The sequence below is a fragment of the Rhyacophila brunnea genome, unplaced genomic scaffold (assembly GCF_057557595.1).
Source record: "Rhyacophila brunnea isolate RB1 unplaced genomic scaffold, BYU_Rbru_1.0 scaffold_15, whole genome shotgun sequence".
NCBI classification, from domain to species: domain Eukaryota; kingdom Metazoa; phylum Arthropoda; class Insecta; order Trichoptera; family Rhyacophilidae; genus Rhyacophila; species Rhyacophila brunnea.
In genome coordinates, this window is record NW_028232806.1 from 23,369,838 (window position 1) to 23,388,989 (window position 19,152).

Here is a 19,152-nt window from a genome sequence, read left to right on the forward strand (position 1 = left end):
CGTAGCATAACATGGAGAATAATCAGTGTTTTTCAACATTTTTTGACAAGTAACCCTTTTTGAATCTTACATTATTTGATGTGTATTTATGTGTGGAGCTAGGCTGTTAATATCCACCATCAATAGTGCACACTAAACTTTGTCAGTCGTATTTAATGTGTTCAATGAAATAAGACCACAATTTATAATTTACTATTTCTTTTATTCAACGAATAATTCATAAGGTTTTAGAATGTACTATTCTAATTATTGAACATAACATAATTTTGAAAAACACTAAGATTTAGAAGAGCGCTGATGAGTAGGTAATAAAAAAGCCAATAGTTAAAATTTGTCGCAATTACCATGTCACCTTGTGGCATAGAAGATAATGCATGGATGGGGCGTAAACCCAAGAGGTGCAGGGTTTGATTTCCAGTCGGGGTTACTTTTTTTTAAAAGATTTTTTCTATTAGTTATAATATATTTTCTCAGAAGTGTTTTTCAAAATTATGTAAGTATGTTCAAGACCACAATTCTCTGCAAAACCAAGTCATAATAAATAATAGTCAAAAAATACTTGTATATCTATAAAATATCTAAAATTATACAATTAAATCATACATAACTTTGGATATTTTATAGGACTAATATTTTTTATCTATAATCGTTTGGATAAGGTAGAGCTTTGAATTAAAAAATATGAACTAACAAGATGACGTGTAATGTGTATTTTTAATCCAACGAAAACAAATAAATTCTAATACCCGGGTTTCGCCTTTCGGCATCTTCAGGCGTCGTGTATACTCACCAAAGGTAAACACAAACCGACAACGAACACTCTTTACTTTACCTTATAAAGTAAATCAATACAATAAAGTAGGTAAAAACTCCATTACATACCTATCTAGTCAGAGGTCACAAAAATACAATAAACAAATTATGAATAGTTGAAGTGTCAGTAAAAAACGAAGATGAAACGGGAAGCAGAAGATGCCGAAAGGCAAAACCCGGGTCGAAAAAACGACTTAAATGGAATATTGTACAGAGCTTGAATCTATTAGAATTTAAATTCAAATTCCATGAAGTACATTCGGTCGATATTACTAATATGAAAACAAATAAGTACGAATGCAAATTGTGCACAAGTTTGTCGTGTCGCCCAAAGTATAAAAAACTATCATGGCTTGTTTTAGGCAGGGTTTAATTGATTTTTAAAAACTAGCCAACACCATCTGTAAATAATTGCAGTATTAGTTCAATAAAAACAAATACGTATCATTAACAGAGTATAATGCAACTATGTATGGCGAATCTTAACAGCATATCTCCAGTCTTCGCTACTGATAAAATAATAATATAAGTTTCAAAAAGGGTTACTGGTCGAAAAATGTTGAACAATACTGTATATCATCATTGTGAAGAAAATGTAATTGTATGTATCTTCTTCTTATTGTGCCATCCCCTAGCGGAGGTCGGCCAACATCAAGGCGATCTTATATTTGTCGTCTGCTACCCAGAACAGTTCAGTGGAGCTGCACTCGTACCAATCACGGAGGTTTTTAAGCCACGAAATGCGGCGCCGTCCTCTGCTACACTTCCCATTGATCTTTCCTTGAATGACAAGTTGGGGAATGCTGTATTTTTGTCCTCTCATAATGTGGCTGAGGTACTGTAGTTTCCTCGTTTTGATACTACGTAGAACTTCTCGGTCCTTCCCCATTCGATTGAGAACTTTAACATTTGTCACCCGGTCAGTCCAAGGAATTTTGAGGATGCGTCTATACAGTCACATCTCGAAAGCGTGTCTCCGTGACATCTCTTGGTTTAGCGTCCATACTTCCATACCATAGAAAATGATTGAGAGCATATAACAACATACCATACGCAGTCTCAGTCCTAGGTTAAGATCTCGATTGCTAAGTAGGCGTCTCATTTTGAAAAAGGTGCTCCTTGCGATCTCAATTCTAGTTTTTATTTCCTGAGACTGGTCCCATTTCTCATTGACCCATGTACCTAAATATTTTTAATGGGTCACACGTTCGATTGGTTCGCTGTTAATGTCAAAATTTGTGTTGGTGTCTGGTGTCGCTATTTTTGATACTAGTAATAGTTTTGTTTTCTTGAGGTTAATTTTTAAACCATAAAAATTACTGACCTCATTAACCTTTTCTACCAGTTGATGTAAACTCTTTAAACTATCAGCAATCATTGTATGTATAATCGAATTAAAAAAAAAATTTAATAGGTGTACTACATAATATTACCAAGTGTAGATTATGATAGAATATTTTTCATTATATAAAATAAAACATACAATTAAAAGGTATTTGTATATGTATAATTTCATATCATAAAATTAATTTTGAATTTAGTATATTTCTAATAGAGATTTGCTAGACTGTTTGCTAAATTACTTATACGCATTAGACGATTAGAATAAAGGATTTGTGGCGTACAGAATTGTAAGTAAAGTCCTTTGAATGCATTTGATCAATCAATCAATCAACAATAATCCTGAATGGAAGACAGATCCCCTTTCGTGGTAACTGTCATTTCGAATGGGGCCGATTAATGTGGAGATGTCATTGTTTTTTTAGAGTGGATGATTTATATTTGATATACGAGAAACATTTCAATTTCATGTAATATAATATATTATATAATACTATACTTAGTTATAAAAAAAACGCTATGCCTGCTCATTCAATGTAATAATATTATTATCTTAAGCGATGAATACTATAAATAATTACTGAGTAATCGATAATTTTAGGAATAGAAATAAAGGATAATGCTTGGGGTGAGTTAAATTTACCAAGGGTTATAAATTATCATGACCTCTATCTCAATAGTAAGGTCGTAGCATTATGGCAATTATGGATGTCTAGTTATAATGTAGTGCTACTTATTGCTTATACTTCGAATGCAATATTATAGTAAACTGTTTGTATAATACGATTATTAAGTATTTAATATTGAAAAAAAAATAGTCAAGTTTCTGGTTAATTTCACAATTCCTATTAAGATAAAATGGTATCAGATTCTTCTGGTACTGTAGGCGTCTCGTCACTAACACCGTTGCAAAGTGATGTCGTCGTGGCTGTAATGCCAGAAAAATATGTCATTCCTCTACTATTATTCACATTGTTTTGTGTTTTGTAAGCGATCAAAATATGGGTGTAAAATGTAATAGTGTTTGTGTAAAAATCTTGTATCTCTGGAAAAAATAGTGATTTATAGGCACTCAAGATGTTGAAGTATTAGTTGAAAAAGTAGACCTAGATAGCTGGATGGTTAAACGAAACGTACGCAACAGAAAGAAGTGGAATCAGCATGGAGGGACATTCCTATAACAGCGGAATGATTCATGCTAATGATTGTACTATTTTTTTTTCAACGAATAATAATTTACAAGATACAAGAATCTTGTGAATTATTCGTTGAATAAAAAAATAGTTAATTTTGATTAACTATTTCTTTTATTCAACGAATAATTCACAAGATTTAAGAATATATCATTCTGATTATTGAACATAATATATAATTTTGAAAAACACTTTCTGAGAGAGTATATTATAACCAATAGAAAAAATCTTTTTTTGAAAAAAGTAAGTCACCCCGACGGAGAATCGAACCCCGTATCTCCCGGGTTTACGCCCCATCCGTCGCATTTAACCAATATGCTACGGCGTGACATACTAATTGCGATGAATTTTAGCTCTCTCAGAAAGTTTTTCAAAATTATATATGTTCAATAATCAGAATGACATATTCTTAAATCTTGTGAATTATTCGTTGAATAAAAGAAATAGTTAATTATAAATTATTAGCAAGCGCAAGTGGTTACATCTAAAAAAATATTGGAGAAATTCCACGGCGTCGGTTAGTAATCGAAGTAATAGTAATAGTAACCTACTTTGATTTAAGAAACAAAAATCGATTGCCAAACTAGCATGATTTGGAAGAACACTGATGAGTAGGTTTTAAAATTGACCAATAGTTAAAATTTGTCGCAATTAGTATGTCACGCCGTAGCAAATTGGTTAAATGCGACGGATGAGGCGTAAACCCGGGAGATACGGGGTTCGATTCCCCGTCGGGGTGATTTACTTTTTTCAAAAAAAGATTTTTTCTATTGGTTATAATATACTCTCTCGGAAAGTGTTTTTCAAAATTATATTAGTTAATTAAAAATTATTAGCAACTTTAAGTAAGTTACAAACAAAACATCTTGGAAAATATAAAAGCCGATCGCCAATAAGTAGATAAATTTGGAAAGCGCTTCAGTGAGTATTAAAAAGCCAAAAGTTAAAATTTGTCGTGATTATTAAGTATGACTCCTTTAGTATAGTGGACTAAGTGCGTGGGCGCAATACCCGAGAGATGCAGTTTTGATTACTTATTTTTTTCAGAAAGGTTTTTTCTATCGGTTATAATATTATATTTTCTCAGAAATGTTTTCAAAATTATGTATATTTAATGATTGTACGTTAAAAATGGCTAAATATACTGAAATCCTTCAACACAAACCCTTCATGCGGGTATGTTATCCTACTTTGGATTTAAATTATTTCACTCAAATAATTATGCTAAGCCCATTTCTTTTTAACTATACATTACATTAAGTAAACATTTATTTGGGTCCACGGATTAAAGGTTCACATGTAATTACCCTAATAGAGGTTGAACTCATTTCGGATTATACATATAACATTTTTGGAAATACAAATAAAACGCTGGGAAATTTACATTAATCTGTCAAATCTACAGTACTGGTAATTAGTAATATTAGTTTGTACAATATTTTTAGAGGCGTTATCAGAACATTAAATCAGAAAAAAAATTAAAGACGGATAAGCTTACAACATAATATGATTATAGTGTGGGCTGCTAACTAAACTGGATAATATTTGTATGGAAATAATATATGAAAATGTATGCAAATGTATACAAATGTTATGGAAACTTTCGAGACTGCTAAACTCCGGTACTGGCAATGTTATTATTTATTTTATAAACCAGTACCTATTATGTTACTTATACTAAAAGTAGCTGGGAATAATAATTGCCAAAGTAATTTTAATAAATGTAAGGTGTACTTTTTGCAAAATAACTCACAACTACTATCATATATTTTGTTTAAACCTTTAAGTATAATATACAGTTTTTAGGGTGAAATAATTAAGCTTAGAATGTCAAAACAATTAAATAGGATGAAAATAAAGCGGAAAGTCTGTAGCCGCCAATTTACGTATGGGTATCGATTTAAAAGCAGTCATTTTAAATAGTGACAGGCGAAGAGAGTTTTTGTGGTCTTAATGATATGCGTATCTACTAGTGACATCTAGTTATAAAACTCAATACAATCAATATAACATTTTCTATTTTCAATAATTTAAATCTAATTTTACCTAAGTGTTGTGTATTTATATTGAATAAAAGAATAGTAGTACTTTCTACTTGGTCGTTCTTTTAATATGACTGAGGATCTTGGCTACCCTGAAACGTAGTCATCTTCTAACTGACCTAGACTCTCCACCTCTCAGTAAAGGCTGCCCACAGTTAGCTCCTTCACTTGACTTTTCCTCTGCTTCATCTTCCTTGGAGGCTACTCAAAACTATTAATATCTACTATAATTATCTGATTCCCGCCGAATAATATGTATATTCATATATTTATATTCAATAAACTGCAGAATGTGTCTCAAGCAAAATAATTATCGAGAACCGTTCCCTTATCTGGAGTCTGATTGGGATCTGAGTCTGAGGAGGATGATTGACAGGTTCGTCCTATGCTTTGTTCAAGAAATGCGAAGCATTCGGCGCCAACAGGCAGACCTCGTTGTCTAGTGCGGGGCTCCGAGTTCGGCTCCTGATGAGGTCACAATACATTTATTTCTGAAAGCCTGGGTTAATAATAAATACACCACTGTTTCACTACACTGAGAATATATAATATGTATATAGGTTTATAATATATGTATTATATATATATATATATTTTTACTGTAAAAAATAAATCAAAAAAACACCACATTCCGAAGGCATCATCACGTGATCTATAAATTATATTAGTAATATTTTTGCAATGATTTCATCATAAAACTTGTTACCATTTCTTGGCAAAATTTAAAACTTTCAATAAGAAATAATTCGCTTGAGTCACAAGTGAATTGATAGCTAAAAAGATAAGAGCACTCGCCCGGCTAGTGAAAGTTGTCAGCTCAAATCTCACTCGGTTCTTTCTCACTCAATTTTTTTCAAATGCGAATATTTGTAAGGTCTTTCAAAATTATATACATATTTGGAATACAATGTAATAAAAATGTACGTTTAACACAATACAACTAGAGGGAATAATATAAATTGCTTTATTAAAAAAACTTATATAATATGATTCACTTTTTGTCAAAGCGTAGAGTAAACAGCTGATTTGGTATTATTAATTATTCTACAATATAATACAACATGTACAGTGTTTCATTAATAATAAAATTACAACCGAGAACGATGAAAATGGGGTATATTAGGTGAGTCTTGTGGTTGTGTCATTGACAAGAGTTGATTCGATATTCCCTCCCCGACTTTAGTAGAGAATTTAGTAATATTAAAACTTTTACAATTTATATAATATTAAGATTGGATAATAATACATATATAATATAATATATATACATACTATAATATATTTTTAGCACCACAACAGAGTGGCATTAAGCCCAATGATGATAGTTCAGTGAAACAGTCGTGTAATCAGTGAAACAAGTGAAACACCCGGGCTTTGAGAAAATCACATAAATAATATTATATTATGACCTCATCGGGAATGCCGTATGGCCAGGGTTTTTTGCACTAGACCACGGGTCGGCAAACCGCGGCTCGCAAGCGGCATGCGGCTCTTTGGCTATTAGCGTGCGGCTCTTTGCCAAATTCCCAATTCCCAATTTTTACAAAAAAATTACAATTTTAATTTTTTTGTCATTGATTTGTACACTTGTTATATTATATAATGACAATATCGCGAGTCTAATTTTCCTCCGTGATTGTTGATGCAAAAAGGTATGATTGTTGTTGTTTTAACTCCGCCCATTGCAAAAGTCGACAAATTAAATATTTCTCCATTTGATATTGACACGAGCACTTTTGAAATACAATTTTATTGGTGGATTTAATAAGCAAAGGGTTATGAAGCTCAAAATTTGTGGGTCTTGCCACCAAAATTGAGGATTTGGAGAGAGAAAAATGCAATTTAATGTCACAACACAAGTGGAGCGCTCTAAAAGATCTACATAAGGTAGTTACTACGATTTTTAATACATATGGAATAGCTTCCCGAACTTATATTCGAGTCTACATAACAATATTTATGAGAACAACTATTTTAAAGCATGAACAATATAAATAGCATTTAGAGAAGCCAAATAACCGATGAGAATTATTTGGAGTCACGCCTGAAATTAAAAACTGCAAGCTACATACCTAACATACAGAAACTCTCCAAAGAAATGCAAGAAAGATCATTGTTCACATTAGTTTTAAGGAATGCGTGAAAACTTTATGTACCTAATTCATATTCTGTAAAAATTATACTTATAATTTCAACAATAAAAACATATATTTACGTTAGTTTTATTCGGGATATCTTCTTTACCTAATAAATAAACAATTATAAAATGTAATTAATTCATTTCAATAAATCATATTTATAAAAATATACGTACGGCTCTTGATTTTTTTTAACCGTTGTGCCACTCATATTTGGCTCCTTTGGTCCAAGAGTTTGCCGACCCCTGCACTAGACCATCGCCTGCCTATATTATGTATTGTATGAATAATATACAATAACATTGTAATTAAGGATATTTAACTGCCATATTTTTTCTTCCCCACTATCTGCCAAATCTCCACACATACTGTTAGATGTCTTTCAAAATGAATGTACTAAGAGAGTTTTCTAAGATCTCGGTTGGAGTTTACTTGAGAGTTTATGATTTATATTTTAATATAATATATTACGGTCAAGCTATGATGAGCAAATACCTCGCTTGCCGTAACATATCGCAGCGATTTGACAACTGAAAAATTTTACCTCGTTAATTTCTCCTTCCGGTGACCAGACTTGTACCTATCTCAATTGCAGAATATTTTTTAAATTATACTCTCATATTCACTATAGTGTCTGTTGATGACAACATAGGTACTTTACGTGGTCCACCCTATTTACTGGCTTAGCCTCAATCTACAAGCGGATGTTTTTGACCTCTGGTCTTCTGGTCTTCTCTGGACCTTCTGGTCCCAGGTTCGAATCCTGGGTCTGGCAAGTACACATATTGTTTTTCAATTTGTGTGTGAGTCAGGGTATGGACCTAATAGGTTGAGCAAGTGGCTGACATCCATTTCTCGTAAAAAACAAAATCTGTTAATACAAACCTCTACTCTGTGGAGGCCCATTTATGATCCTATTAGGATCGGACATATTCGGAAAAAAATATATTTACTGAATAAGATATAGAATGCAATGAAAATACTGTAAGAGAAGTATTTCAGGACCTCCATGAAAACGCTGGCACACTAGGATGTGGAGAAAACGACATATATATATATATTTGGTTGATTGGGCTTTAGGGCAACTTGTTTGGGAAAATTCTTCAGCAATAAAGCTCATTTTTGGTTAAATGGTTTCTTAAAATAGCACAATTGTTGCATTTGAAGTAATGAATGACATGCCATTCTTGAAACAGATTTACATCTATAACAATAATTAATAGTTTGGTTTGGTTTAAGATTTGGAGGTGTAATTGGACCGTATTTTTTTAAAAGTGCAGTGTTGTCAATGGAGAACTCCACAGATACATGATTACTGTTTTTTTTGTATAACTTAGATGATTTTGATTATACGTGGTTCCAATAAGATGGTGCTACATGCCATACAGTTTGTGGCATAATCAACTTATTGAGAGAAAAGTTCAGTATATTATTTATATAATATATCTCATATTAAGGGCGGACGTGCTCCTAACCGAAAAAAATCTTTTTTTAAACAGTACCTACATGTTCAAACACGCGCGTTATCATAATATTACTCCCTACTTCAGTTTTAGTTTGTCAATTTATGGCTACGGCCGTATTTTGTAGCTTAACTACTGGGGAATGCCAAAAGAAATGGCGTATTTCAAAAAAAAACACTACCTTATTCTTAGGTCAATAATTATTATATTGCAATCATTATTCGTTGGATGTTTATTACACTTGAATGGTCAAAAACATAGCTTATAATTAATATCTTCATAATTATCTTCAAATGTGTTAATCTTGCCCATTTTTTGAAAAATAAAATGCCTAATTCTTGTCAAATTTGGGATCACAGAGATTATCATTATAATTTTTTATTGTAAATATTTCACTATAATAATGTCGACATACATTATTCTAATGGTTTAATAAATGCGTTTAAAATTAATAAATGTAAAAAATCTTAACACCACTGCACATGCATGTACTGAAATATGACTATATTCTAAAACATTAGAGCGAGAGGTTTAAAAGAATACTATTTTATGTAATAAAAATACTTTATGCAGTCATCAAATGTTTTAAAAAAAAATAAAGGATAATAAGGCTTCAAAATTATATAAATAGATTATCTACAACGTTTAAGGAATGTCCAGGATCATGCTTTGAAAATAGAATAAAAGCTCCATTTTGACCTACTCTGAGCATGTCCTCCCTTAAATTTAATTACCCTTTAAATGTATCATGAATTGCCACTAAGAAAACGCTGAATCTTATGAAAATATATATATTTACTAAATGTATATTATAATGTTATTGCATAGTCGATTATTAAGATTACCCCATGAATTTATCAACGTGATAATCATTACAACTTAAATATACCACAGACTTACAGCAACGTGTGAAATTTTGATAAGGCGATAATATTTTATACAATAATGGTGTTTCGTGACCAAAGAAATAACAAAAGCTAAGTGAAGCTTATTCAAGACTTGCGTAAGTATGAGCTTTAAGCTTAGCTGAGATTATTGATCAACATTGTAGCGATACAGTTAAGTAAACTGAGAGATACATTGGCGGTGTAATATGAAAATATGACGTATATTATACATTGTACGTAACCGCCATAATGAAACACGCAAGACACTAGCTTCTCATATGAGGTTCCAGGTAATGGTTTCCCGGTGACATAACAATATTTATTTTTTCTGTTCCGTCATCTATCAAACATTGGCCACAAATTCCGCGGGAATTGATGTCCTTATTTTCTTCTTCTCTTACCCATATATCTGCTGCCCTTTTCCTTCCTTATTATAAGCTAGAGTATCGACTCCTAACCCTACATGATGGTTATTGTAAAAACAGTGAAATTTACAATGTTTATTTTTTTCTCTAGGGTTTTTATTTTATGTATGGGGAGCACAGACAAATATTTGATTCAAAAGGGGAATATATGAATACCAAAAAAGCTCATTTACATTGGTGTGACATTAGATTGAAAAACTACAGTTGTAACTTAGGTTAAAACATTAACAGCATTTAAAAGCATCACGAAGGTTGTTGAACTCATAATAACTAATGTCGGGAAGGCCGGAAACTACTAAATAAGGCTACATAAGTTTACCATTAGAAAGTGTAAGTTTGTCTAGACAAAAAAATTCCAACGAAAATAGGAGCTTTTACTAACTAATATTATAATAGGTACTAATTGAAAATCCCATCAAAGGATGTACGAAAAAAATCTTAATTCTTGTTAATTATTAAGAACTCGCCTCACTTAAAATAACAAAAAAGATTGCCTAAATCGCCTACAATTGGTAGGTACTTATCCCATCATCATTAAACACTGCTAACAAAATTATGTAATAATTATTGAAGTCATTCAAATGGCCAAAATGTCTTCAAAAACCTTTAAATAATATGCGCGTATAATTTAATTAGTAACTATTATTTAGTGCGTAATGGGAATAGCAATGCTATATTCACTTGTTGGCTTAAATAACGTTTTTTAAATTAAAACTATGCAGAAAACAATTCTGTATGAAGGCCTCTCCAGGCTGATTTCACTTCTCTCGGTCCTGTGCGTTGCGTTTCCACGTACTTCTGCAAAACTCAACCATTTCATCGATCCAGCCTCTAGGTCTACCTTGTGGACATTTTGTTGCTCTTGGGTACCATTGAATGACTAGATTTGTCCAGCGATTGTCTCTTCTTCGATCTATGTGTTTCCCATTTCCATTTGAGGTTTATAGCGAACTCTATTACATCGCAAACCCTTGTTTGTTCCGCTTTTTGTCCTTTCGTCCAGCACGCACCTCTCCATACCACGCTGTGGTACTTTAAGTTTTTGGATTTTACTTAAGGGCCATGTTTTACATGCATATGTGATTACGAGAAGCACACACTGGTTAAACACTTTTCGCTTTAGGCACAGTGGGAGGTCATTTTTAAAGACATTATTCAGGCGGCCAAAAGCACTTCAGCGCAATTTTACTCTGCGAACAATTTCGTCAAATATACACCCATCTTTAAACACTTGTTGTCCCAGATAGTTTTTGACTTGTTCGTGCTGAGTGCCATTGATGAGGATCTCTTTTTGGTCCGCAAAGCAGTTGAACATGACTTTCGCCTTTGTTACATTTATTTTCAAGCCTACTTTATTGCTCTTAATATATATTTTCTAATACGGTAAAATATAAAGTAGATATAGCTTAGGTGATAGTTATAAATTTAATAGTACATGAAAAAAAGTAAAAAAAAGTAAAAAAAAATAATTACGAGAAATAATAAACAGATTGAGAAAAAATACGTATTGTTTTGGAAACAATAAAATAGCAATATAACTTTTCTGCTCTACGTCTATAAATCTAACAAAATATAGAAAAAGTTGAACTTACATTCTACTTTTTAAATACTCTATTGCAGACTTCGCTTACCTTCTATAAAAGTAAATTGTCTTGCCGTTTTGAGCGTAACCATAATGAAACTAAAAGAAAATGTCGGTCAGGTCGGTCGTGTTCCGGTCGGTTGTATGGGGATTATGAGACATGACACTCTAAGTATAATGGCCTGAGGTCGTTTCTACAACAACTTACTGCTTAAATTAACATCCTACGTATATCCAATAATACCGTCTTAGCTAAAGCACATTTCATTTTATACACAATCTAGTAATACTTTATGAGTAGAGAACATTTTCTTTTACTTTGGGCTATTTTTGGAGCTTAAACAATCTGTAATTTTTGCATTGAAAAAGTATAATATGTCATTATTATGCCCTATCTTTTCTCATATTATCTACTATAAATCATATTAATACAAAATGTATTATTGTATAAAATTAAAAATATACTTATATTTTTGTACATCTGATGTCAGTATTATAATATATCTATGGCCGGGGTGTAAAACCACATAAGTCAAAAAATTCAATTTTTCGGTTTTTACTGATTCTATAAGTCAAAGTGATTCTGCACACTTGTGTATAAACACATAAGTCAAATGCTGAAATATTATTAGAATATAGCAGCCATATTTGAACATAACCTTCGCTTCGTCTTGCGTACTTCCCGGGTCTTTTCAGATGTTACTGTATTAAAAATTCTTTATAATTCCTTAGTGAGAAGTCGGCTTGAGAGTGGGTCGATTGTTTGGGCCCCGCATCAGTTGAAATATGACCTTATGGTGGAGCGAGTAAAAAATAAATTTTTGAGACTCCTTTATTTGAGGTTATATGGATACTATCCGTGGCTTTATCCAACTGACTTTCTCTTAGGTATGCTTACATACTGTAGTTTAAGTGCTAGAACTTGTACGTGGTGTGAATGAGACCTCTGCCATTCTTGGTAATATTGACTTGTGTGTCCCTGATAACTATCTTAGAAATCGGGAGCATCAGTTGTTTGTTCTTCCGAGGAGCAGAACTAACCTGCCATTAGTCATACCAATTGGGAGGGCAATAACTCTGTTCAACCAAATCGATTCGGATGTTGGTATATTCCATCTACGGGAGGATGAGTATAGGTGAACGTTATTTTATAAATTCTTAAAATAGGGTCTGCTTAACTCATCCGGTGTACTTCCTTGTAACTATATAATTTTTTATATTTACACATTTATACTGTAGAATAACTTATTACTGATCTATCTCTTTTATTATGTACCTAATATTGTTTTAATAATATTTCTTTGTTTCTAAATGTCATGTTGTGAACATCTTAAACTTATAATTTGTAATGTCCACAATATGTAAAATAACTGAATTGAATTGAATTGAATAACCTGTTAACTGCAAAATGTTGAATTCTAGTGGTCTAATGCACTTCGTTGAGTACACATAGTGCCTGAAGATGCCGAAAGGTGAAACCCGGGTCGCAAAAAAACTACTCATATGGAATAGTGCAAAACTTAAATCTATCGGAATTTAAATTCAAATTACATCAAGTATGTAGGTACCCTCGGTCGATAGTATTAATCGCAAAGTGTTGAATTATTGGATAGCAATTTTAAACTTTAAATTTTACCGATAAATAACGGTTCAATTTTTTTGTCTAATATTGAGAATACATTTTAAAAAGAAGAATATGATAATAATACGGTTTTCAATTATTCCGCTAATTAGGAAAGAAAATGTCACTTAAGGTGACAAGGTCTTATTTGTTTTCTTGTTTTTACCAAACTAACCGCTCTATTTGTTCACATATCATCATATTATTACCATAGCGTACTGAGCATTTTCAAATGAAATACAGATATCAGGTTATTAGCAAATGGAAAATAATACCATAGTGAGCCAATTTTTACTTTTAACATAAAATTATCAAATAAGCAGTCATGGCCAAACAACACTGATATTTAATAATCTTTCTTATTAGCAAAGTAGGTAACTAAAAGTCTATTTTTTATTCGGGAAATGTTGTAGATAAAATGGAAATATCAATTTATGTTATAAAAATAGTTGCCATTTTAATTTGCCAAATAGATCACCGATGAATAATCATAAAGTCATATTTTATAATGAACAACATTTTTTCACTACTTATTTTATGGTAATCCAAAACGATTTTATTGACTATCTGTATCACTGTGGCAGATTATTTAGACATCAGAATTTAATTATTGGTAAACTTACTAAAAAGTGGTGGAGAATTACTCTCACTGCTACACTTATGGTGCGCTACAGGTGGCATTATAAAAAATCTAATCTTATTATTCATGTCAATACAATAGACTTCTCCAGCCTATTTGGTCCTTCTATACCTATAGCTTCATTATTTACTCATGCTTGCCAAAATGTCAAATTTTCCTGATAGATAAAGGTTCATCAATTAAGTATTTTATTTATGAATGTGTAGCTGTCAGTATATTATTGATCATTATATCTATTTTTAATGTATCAAATTATTCGACCGCAATAATAAATTCCCATGGACTCATATACCGCTAAACAACTGTTTACCTGAGTCAGCAGATTGATTGGCGATATTAAATACTGTATCGTAATGTAAAATTAGTCTAATATCCATTCCCATAGTATCATGTTATATTATGGCTGTAATAACAAATAAAATTCACAGCTACTCGTATTTAAACCGCTGACTCGTTCAATATAATTACGTACTGGAATATAATGTTTAGGTATTACTTTCGATTGTATAAATTACGAATAATGATTTATCAAAATGTCACTCGAATATACGTTTCCAGTCTGTTATCATCGCAGTGTCTATATCGCTTCGCCCAACATCTGATTGTACCGAGATGCAGACCTCGGATCCGTACCTATCATAAGTTTGGTATTGTAACATAACTGCTGTAACATACTATTGTACCAACCGTTACGCCTAATAAAATTCGCTCCTGCAAACATCTTCGACTTCTTCATCATCATCCTCAACACATAACCTACGATACATCGACGACTCCCAAAGTGATAACCCACACACCAACACCCACAAATGTATCTCAAAAAAAAACATATTTATTATAAATAGTTTTCGCATAATCAAACTATTTCTACCTTCCAACTATTGAAGGCATAATAAAACGCGTATGTGTAGATACGTTCTAATTCCAATTTGAAACGGTAATAGCAAAAACTATTTTGATAAGTGAATAGCAAACTAAACATGTGATTAGCAAAAGATATCTGTAGACAATGTACGACACTAACGACATTGGAAAAGGACATGTCGTCATTAAATGACATTAATTATATTATCATGAAGCATTGATACTTTAGCTAATTTTGCGCAGTCAAACACTCAGTCTAATTAGTAATTTTGTGTGGTTTGTTTTATTCGTTGACTAGGTATACTTATATTATTATCAATCATTGTCATTATTAGCCAGGATCAGTTTATTACTGGTTGAAAGCTTCCCATAGAAATTTTTATTGCAATTGAACCCTAGCAGAGTTTTCAACTATCTATCATTCACAACAATGGCAGGTAGAGTTTCTAAATGCTAGATTTTCTCAAAATTAGATTAAAATATATAGAAACCATTATTTTTACATTATAAAAATAAGTAATACAGTTTTTGTTCTGCAATTAATAAATAACTCATAAGTAGGAAATTTTATCAGTGCTTAAAATATCGTATTTTACATTTTATGTTAAGATTTTCAAGCAAATCTTGTGTAATATTCCTTCACTGCGTGATTTTTTTTTGAAATTTAAAATTTTTTCTTGGTGTCAAAATGCCTTGCGAATGAAGGAAAAATAATATTTTTTTTTTTCGAAAATTCCATTAAATTTTGTATGTTTACTCTGTGGTGTCGCAGATTTACGACATTAGGAAATCTTACATTTCAGTATGACAAAATACAAAACCAAATGATAACAATTATAAAAAAACTAATGTACACACCTTATTTGATGTGTAGATATTTTTATTCAACCAATTTCAATCTTCTGTACATTTTTTTATTTATTTACGAATGCAGATTTTCGCGTACATACGAATTTGTCAACTGTCAAAGCAGAAATGCAGAAATACTTTATTTCTTGAAATGTCCAAATAAAATCGGTAAAGTAGGATGTTTATGGTAAAACAGTTTTCTAGGCATCGAAAAAGGATATTATTTGATCATTTACACGGATGGCATTGGCTACATCGAAATAATTTGAAATGTTGCAAATTTGCGACAATATGCTGTAAAGGGATATTCAAAGTATTCTTATAATATTTTTAATTAAGCGGTTTGCTTTCATAAAAATACTATGAATATAATGTCATATATTATATAGAAAAAAATGCTAGATCTAGTAAGACTAACGTTAAGTTGGTGACGCTAATCCATAGTTATATGCTGTCCATGTACTTCCTGAGAATTTGTCGTCTATTGAACGGATTTAATGCAGGCTTTGTGGGCATAAAATTATTTCTCAAATAAGATGATAATAATAGTTTTGAAAATTCTCGTATTTAAACATTTTCACACGTCAAGATAAACGTTTCAAATTCGTTTAGCAAAGAGTTTTAGACACTGATTAGAGTATGATGAAATAAATACAAAGTTGTATGTAGTAGATATTATTTAGTTTAGAATGTTTATACTTTTTATTAGCATAGTAGCGAGAACTTCAATAGGTATGTGTGTAGGGAGACTATAATTGTATAATAGGCCTCCATCATTTGGGTTTATTAGAAACTGTCTTTACCCAGTTTTTTTTTATACGTTTTATTTTTCTATCGTGTACTTTTTTAATTGTCAAAAAACGTTTCATTCAAGACCATTATAATAATTATAATTCTACCACATAAATGCCAGTTTAAATAATATGTAATAACACCGATTGAATTACTAATTTACATGTGAGCATTCAATATTCACCACAGGTATCTAAGGTAACGGAGCCTACTTACCATTGACGCTCAGTTGTAGCCTGGATATGAGGGGAGGATGTGTGCTGACTTGGCATTCGTAAGTGCCGGAGTCGTGAGACCTCGCTCCTCGTAGAACAAGTCGCCAATTATCAGGCTGTCGGAAGTCCACTGAGAACCTGCGTGCAGAAATACAATATTGTATGTTCGGAGCTTTTAGATTGTGTTGCAAATAGCTTCGGAAAAGCTCACTTAAGTGTTTTGTAAGCTTTCAACTCAGTAAAATCTTTGATGTTTAGAATCAAGTATAACGTTTTAAACAGTAAAATAAACATATATATTTTTAAACAGAACGAGTAATTTCCTTGTTTTTATATACATTCTGCATATGAAATTTAGTAGTTAATATCATTAGTTAAAAGAATATTACCTAGGTACTACGTTAAAGTGCCCACCACCACCCGTCATATATGCACAACCGTTGATATGCACGGCCGCTTTCTATGACGCTTTAAACGTGTCTGAAAGAAGTGATTTTAAGTGCTCATTCCGTCCCGAGACGGAACCGCACGGGACTGATGCTGCAACCATGCACCGTAGTGCTTAAAGAAGAAAAAGAGTTTGGATTGTACACCTAGATGAATTCATATGGTTTGTTTAGTATTTGTTTAAATTAATTTAAAAACGACACATTGAGCACATAACAAATTTATATTATTATATTAATTCAAGACATTTAAAACATGACATTTAGAATAAAAAGTACATGTAAATCAAATTAAAAGAGAAAAAAGGAGAAGAAAAAATAAAAAAATAACAATACCTAATTCAAGAAAAATACAAATTAAACAAGATCTAAACACCAGACAGATAATAATTTAATAGAAACTCAATCGCGAAAAAATAAAACAAAGAGAGCGCATTTTGACGTGAGTCGAAAATGTGTAGGCATGCAGAACATAATAAAAAACGTTCATCGAGTCATGTGGTTGGCGATGTAGCGCGATATGCGTAAGGTGATCTCATTGTTTTTGTGGTGATTTCAGTAGATTTTGCTAATTGACAATGTTCGTTTAAACTTTAAAGGTTCAAAATGTGCTACGGGATCGGAGCATCAGTCTGATGACATTACACACTTTTTCCCGTAGCGGCAGCTTACTGTGATAGCACGTGACAGCACATATTGTGATGATTAAGTATTTGACGCATTTCTGTGATATAAAATAACAGCCCTAATTACGATACAATACTTTGTGGCGGATGATAAAGGGAACTAACGGAATAATTGATCAAAACGCCTACACTTACTTAAATTATTACACAAAATGTCTTTGCTTTGAGATAATTTCGTGCCACTCTTCCTCTCTACGAAATAAAAAGTTTTTAATAACCTCCCTGCCTTGGGCACATCTCAGAGTTAACACTTGAATAAACCAGATGGAATTCGTGCTTTGTTAGGCAATGTTTACGAGAGCGGTCGTTGAATTTAGCGTGGCGACTTTTACATCGGGCGGAGAATAACTTTATTTTACTTTAGTTCTGTGTTGCCAGTTACTGAACGCATTATTATTATTTTAATGAGAGAAATACATAATATTTTTGACAAAGCATTTATAACTTTTATAAATAAAATTATTATTTTGATTCGTACTAAGTAAAGACTATGACGGAATGCCAATATTTGAAACATTTTTCTTTTATTAACATTGTACTGCCAAATAAACTCTTGTGCTGGCGCTCCATTGACTAGCCAAAAGTCCGAGTCGTTCGATTATTGTCTATGCTCTACTACTGACCAATGGACGATTAACGAACTAGTAAAAAAGACGAACTTTGACAGTGTTGTGATAATTAAAAATATCATAATGACTTCTGATAATCACGAAATTTTTTGTGTTGTTTGCATTAAATAATATACAAGTGAAAAAAACACAAATTTTATGTTTTCTTTAAAAAATTCATAATATATTAGAATAAAAAAATAATTAATAAATCTCTCATTTTCTAATGAATAAATAAATCAATAAAAATGTTTCAAACAATTACAGGTATTTTTGGTCCAAATGATTGCGTATTAATGTCAAATCGAAATTACGCCGTGGTTGGACAAATAATTCTGGAAACTCCGAGAGTAAAATTTCAAACATGTTTGAAATCCAACATACCTGTTCGGTGGACTTAAAAGTCCGCAAATTGGAGTGCTCTACGTGAAAAAAAATCCGATTACTGTAAATCGTCTGACTTGCATGCCAATAGAACACGGGTTTTATATTCTACACTTTTAAATATAAAATTATTTGTCGTAGTATAAAATTACTTTTTCGATTT

At 31.8% G+C, this 19,152-nt stretch overlaps 1 protein-coding gene across 1 annotated transcript in view; it reads right to left on the reverse strand.

Moving 5' to 3' along the window:
- LOC147075065 (zwei Ig domain protein zig-8-like) overlaps positions 1-19,152 on the reverse strand; it is a 179,826-nt gene that overhangs the window by 144,202 nt on the left and 16,472 nt on the right. The window contains exon 4 of the mRNA XM_085943298.1: positions 16,867-17,003. Coding sequence (XP_085799424.1) covers positions 16,867-17,003 — 137 coding nt within the window. The remainder of the gene's footprint in view (positions 1-16,866; positions 17,004-19,152) is intronic.